The 5875-nt window shown below is 52.5% G+C and overlaps 1 protein-coding gene across 1 annotated transcript in view; it reads left to right on the top strand.

Annotated features, from left to right (window-relative positions):
• Positions 1-5700: 5700 nt before the first annotated feature.
• The window catches only part of RSL24D1 (ribosomal L24 domain containing 1), a 15659-nt gene continuing 15484 nt past the window's right edge, over positions 5701-5875 (top strand). Inside the window, exon 1 of the mRNA XM_006017956.3 lies at positions 5701-5856. Within this exon, the coding sequence (XP_006018018.1) occupies positions 5776-5856 (81 nt within the window). The 5' untranslated portion in view covers positions 5701-5775. The remainder of the gene's footprint in view (positions 5857-5875) is intronic.

Below are 5875 nucleotides of genomic sequence, written 5' to 3'. Positions count from 1 at the left end.
TACTCTTTAATGTCTTCATCAGTGACTTGGACGAGGGAGTGAAATGTACTCTGTCCAAGTTTGCAGATGACACAAAGCTATGGGGAGATGTGGACACGCCGGAGGGCAGGGAACAGCTGCAAGCAGATCTGGACAGGTTGGACAAGTGGGCAGAAAACAACAGAATGCAGTTCAACGAGGAGAAATGCAAAGTGCTGCACCTAGGGAGGAAAAATGTCCAGCACACCTACAGCCTAGGGAATGATCTGCTGGGTGGCACGGAAGTGGAAAGGGATCTTGGAGTCCTAGTGGACTCCAAGATGAACATGAGTCGGCAGTGTGACGAAGCCATCAAAAAAGCCAATGGCACTTTATCGTGCATCAGCAGATGCATGACGAATAGGTCCAAGGAGGTGATACTTCCCCTCTATCGGGCGCTGGTCAGACCGCAGTTAGAGTACTGCGTGCAATTCTGGGCGCCGCACTTCAAGAGGGATGTGGATAACCTGGAGAGGGTCCAGAGAAGGGCCACTCGTATGGTTAAGGGCCTGCAGACCAAGCCCTACGAGGAGAGACTAGAGAAACTGGATCTATTCAGCCTCCGCAAGAGAAGGTTGAGAGGTGACCTTGTGGCTGCCTATAAGTTCATCACGGGGGCACAGAAGGGAATTGGTGAGTATTTATTCATCAAGGCGCCCCCGGGGGTTACAAGAAATAATGGCCACAAGCTACCAGAGAGCAGATTTAGATTGGACATTAGGAAGAACTTCTTCACAGTTCGAGTGGCCAAGGTCTGGAACGGGCTCCCAAGGGAGGTGGTGCTCTCCCCTACCCTGGGGGTCTTCAAGAGGAGGTTAGATGAGTATCTAGCTGGGGTCATCTAGACCCAGCACTCTTTTCTGCTTATGCAGGGGGTCGGACTCGATGATCTATTGAGGTCCCTTCCGACCCTAACATCTATGAATCTATGAACCTTGGGTTTCAGGACCTGAACTGCAGAATCCTATGTATTAAGAAAGGTGTCAGACATGGGGTCTGAATCTGGCATGCACCATAAAGACCAGTGAGGACCAGTGACTAGACTGCCCAGAACCAGTTAGTTTAGGAGCATATGGTATCCTGCATTTAGGTCCACTTACAACAGATTGACTGCCCAGAAGGGCTGTGACAGTATATGTTTATATAAATGTCAACCAAGCTATCTGTTTTGAAGCAGAAATATCCCTCTGAAGCCAATACAATAAAATTCAGCTAGAGGGCTTGCAGTTGGGAAATCCAAGGAACAGAGATTTGCCTTCTCTGATTTACATATTCAGTTACTAGTAAGTTAAAAAATGTGACTCAGCAATAACGACTCTTAGTCCCTGACTGTTGTCAGTATTTATACTCCCTGGCTTGCCATTATACTGAATCTTGTGCATTTTCTGTGTCTTTCAACACCTTTCACATTTAAAAACAAATTTTGCAACATAGTAAGAAGCCAGTGTGACAGACTATAGGGTTTTTTGTGATATTTCTGTTTTAAATGTGTTCATGTGGTGGTAATGTTGCATGCCTCGGTTTCCCTGACTGGTTTATGTATTGGGAAAGAAGGGTTAACAGGGTTCTTGCTAGGTGACAGACCTGAGTGCAGGATGACAAAGTGGACCTCTGACAACAGAGAAATGGAATAGTTCGGTTGATGCTTCAAGAAGGTGGGATTGGAAGTAATACCTAGGACACTTCCAGGGCAGAGAGGAAGATAAGCAATGCAATGGACAGAGCAGCCTGAAAATGGGTAGTTGGCCTGGGAACTGGAGGATCTGAAGAGAGGCTGAAGGAAGGGAACAATGGGTGCGCTTTGGGGTACTTTGGAGCTGTGCAGAGTGGAGAGAGGACAGGTGAGCTAGCTTTGGAGTGCTTAGGGCTGTGCAGGCTGGACTGAAGAGGCAGAGTCTTTTTGCTGTTGCCTTTGTCTCCACTAAATGCCTTTATAGAAGAAGTGCTGCCAGCACTTCGCTGCGTAGAGCTTGTGGTCTGCTTCTCTAGCCCTTTGAACAGCTCTCTCTCAGGAGCTGAACTGGAAGGTAGCTCCCTGAGGAAGAGTCACAGACAACTAGGATGGGTCGGGGACTGAAGGAAAGTATTGGAAGAAGTCAGGTCTCCCCACCTACTCAAGAAGCCATGCCTAGGCTGGCTTCCAGGGGCAGTTGAAGGGACCAGACAAGGCTGGGGGACCTGGAAAATCCTCCCATGCAGGACTCTGTGACACCAAGTAAGAGGCTTCTGAACACAAGTTAGCCACCAAAGCCCCCACATTTCCTGTTTCTATTTAAGGGAAGATTTCTGTGTTTCAGTTAAATGATAGGTGACAAGAAAATGATGATGCTTAGATGGCTAATCTAGTTTGTGTAAATCTGAGCAGCTCTCAGCCTTCAACAGAATTCCTTCTGGTGAAGGCAGGCAGGAGAGAATGGCTGTCCAGCTGTTGGGGCTCAGAGAACTAGGGTTAGAGCAGGGACAGACAGGGCATTCCAGGCCAGGATTAGGGCTGTGGCTTGTAAGTTTGGTTAGTAAGGGCACTTGGGTTCGTGTTAGGCTTGTGGCTAGGGGTTGGCCTTGTAACTCATAAATTTGTAGAGCTTGAGTTAGGGGTGGAGTTGGTATGGAGCCATGACCCAGAGTTAGGGTTGTGACTCATAGGGTTCTCTGTGTTCAGGGAAGGACTCTGGGAAATGTTTGGGGTAGAGATGCTAGGATTTGCCAAGTTAGGGAAAGTTAACACTTTCACTGTTAACTATGACTTTTCTCATTCAGGCTAGGGACAGAAGTTACACATAAACCATTTTAAGTGATCAGAAACTAGTTTAAACCTGTAACAATACTTAAGTTCAGTGCACATAAACCAGTTTCAAAACGGCCAAAACTGATTGAAGAAAACGTTGTTAAATGTAGTATCAGCCTTAACTGATTTGGGCCAAACTGGTTTATGGAACTTTTGTTCCAGACATCTTCCTGGTTCAAGTTAAATCAGAGTCCCCCAGCATACCAGCATGCTCTGCAACCCTGAGCTGGACTGTGCTCTCTGCTCAAGCAGAGCAGGGCTGGCCCCACCCCTCTGCTCTCTAGCTGGGGATGGGGGTATGGCTAGGCACTAGCCAGCATGGCCCCCAGAGGCTAAGGGAGCAGGGAAGGGGTTTATTTCCCCTTTCCCACTGGGGGACGGCAGCTGAGGTCTGCCTGGCTGGGGTGTAGTAGCCCGTCAGGCATTCACTCCCCTCCCCACTCCAGTGGTAGGAGCGGGGGCATCAGGATCCCAGGCGGGGTCTGCTCGGCTTTCCCTCCTGCTCTCTGCTCACACAGTAGGGGGGCCTGGCCAGAGTTGGTCAGCATGTTCCTATCATCTGCCTAGGGTTGGGACTGGGGGATGAGCTGGGCCAAGCCCACAGGCAGTGCTGAGGGTAGATGTACAGGGCTATTCCCCCTCCCACTCCTACCCCTGCTGCACCACTCTGAGGTTTAGCCCTGTTCTGAGCAGAAGCCGCTGGGCTAAAACTACCCCCCACCCCTCACCTCCTGGAGTGGAGCGGCAGGGGGAGGAGTGAGACGGGGATTAGATGTTGAAGGTGAGGGTAAGCTGTGCGCTGGCTGGGCCTGGCAGGGCTGTTCTGCTCTCCTCACCTCCAGCTGTGGCTCCTGCCTCACCATGCAACGCAGCTTTGGGTGGGTGGAAGCTTTAGCCTGATGGCTTCTGCCAAGCACACAGAGCTCTGGCTTCAGCTCCGGCTGCTTTCTGCCCACCTGGTGCAATGAGCATTCCCTGCAGGGGGCAGGGAGGGGCAGGTGGAAAGCAGCCAGAGCTCCATGCGCTGGGCAGAAGCTGCAGGGATAAGCTTCTACCTGCCCACTGAGAGCTGCATGGTGGCCGCAGCAGCAGCTGGGGGTGGGGGAGACAGAAGAGCCCTTCTGACCCTGGCCAGCACACAACATGCAGTGCAGCTGCAGTCAGCAGGTGCTGCAAAGGACAGGGTCACAAGCAGGGGCTGTAAGCCCCCATGGCGGGTGGCTGCTGGGCTCCGGGCTTGCTGGACCTCCAAGTTGGCCTGGGCAGCCTCAGCCCAAGCCAAGGGCCTGGCTGCCATGGCCCAACCTTGGCCGGCCCCTGTGTGTCTGCCCTCAGCTGCGCCTGTGGGCTGGCTTGTCTCAGCCCTACAACTCCAGCCCCAGGTAGATGGCAGGGCCATGCTGGCCAGCTCTGGCCAGGCCTCCCTGCCATGAACAGGGAGGAGCGGGGAAAGTTGGGCAGAGCCTGGCTAGAGTCCCAGTGCCTGAGAGGGGAGACTGAGGAGTTTAATCCCCCTTTTGGCAGCCAGGGACAAGTCTGGCAAGGGCTGCTTCCCTCCTCCCAGGGACAAGCCTGGCTGGGGTCCCTGCAGGCCACGGTGGGGGTTTAAACCCCACAGTAATCAAACTTAGCAGTGACTCCCCGACTCCCCCCACAAGCCCAGGCGCTATGGAAGGGAAGGGAGGGCTTGCTCTAGCACTCCGCCCCCCCCTGTTTCTAGCCTGAGCCACGGCAGGCATGTACACGCGTTTCTGGAATCAAGTGAAAGTTGGTTCAATTGCAAAACAGTTCAATCTACCCAGGTTAGACTAACTTGCAAAGATCAAATCAGTTCAGGCTCAGGTTTTTTTAATGTCTGCCTCTAGCCTTAGAAATTACTCTGGACTTTCACCAGATGGAGCCCTCTCGCTGGTACAGAAACAGCTTTTGAGAGCTGAAATTTTGCACCTAGTCAAAACACTACTGTGAAGAGAAGAAAATCTTTGTGTCTTGGTTCCTAATGTTTCAAACATTAGCCTGTAGGTACAAAATCAGAAATGTTAGTGATTGGTGTGGGTGTCACCCTTTGCACTCTGTATGAACAGTGTGTAAACATTGCAAGGGGTGTGCTATCACATGAAAGTCTTTTGCTATCATGTGGACTGAATTTCCAGATCTACTGGATGCAGTAGATCCGGAACATTTTTAAAGATGGCAGCAGACCTGCAGTGCCCTTGGCGCTCTTCGGCCCCAAGCTCTAGCGACGGTTGTTGCTAGCACGTACTTCTGATTCTACCCTCCTGTAAGAGTCACGTTTGCCTGGATATGAAACTCTTCTGTTATGCCTAGCTGCAACCAGGATTTTCTGTTTCAGCATGAGAGACTGCAGGATGCCAAATAACTCCCTCCTGAACCAGTAATAACCTAGGTGACAGAATATTTAATTTTGGTTGGTATAGGTGCAAGATGGGTTTGTTCCCCTCCATGCTGAAACAAGTCCCTGCTGCAGCACACGGCAAGGGGGGTGCACACAGGAAGGTGCTTAAGGACCTGAGGGAGGTATTTTATTTCCCAGCATGAATCTGTGAGAATTCAGTATTGCATAGAGTGAGAGACCAGGTAAATGTGTTAGGAAATGGAGCTCTTCCGTGTCCCAGAGCTCCCAGACTGCGGCTGTTGTCAGAATGGGAGGAGGAAAGAGCTGTCTGGGATTTTTCCAGGCCCCCTGGAAAGCGAGGCAGGTGTCTCGAAGCCCCGCCCCTAGGTGGGAAGGCTCCAGGTCACCCATCCTTCAGCACCAGCAGGGAAGCCCCAAACACGAGCTCCCTTCGCGGCCTCTCGCCACTCCCACTCTGAAAGCAGTGGGGGGCGGAGCCCGGGAGGAGTCGCCCAGGGGCAGCAGGGGGCGCTGGCGGGAGACGCTCTGTGCGCGGGGCCGCGAGCGCCGCTTCCGGCCGGGTCCGTCACTTCCGGCGGGCGACGAGGCCAGCGCGATGCGCGTGGAGCGCTGCTACTTCTGCTCGGGGCCGGTCTACCCGGGACACGGCGTCATGTTCGTGCGCAACGACTGCAAGGTGCCCCGCGTCGCCCGGC

The sequence above is a fragment of the Alligator sinensis genome, unplaced genomic scaffold (assembly GCF_000455745.1).
Source record: "Alligator sinensis unplaced genomic scaffold, ASM45574v1 scaffold250_1, whole genome shotgun sequence".
In the NCBI taxonomy this organism is placed as follows: domain Eukaryota; kingdom Metazoa; phylum Chordata; order Crocodylia; family Alligatoridae; genus Alligator; species Alligator sinensis.
This window is presented reverse-complemented; position numbering and strand designations above follow the sequence as displayed.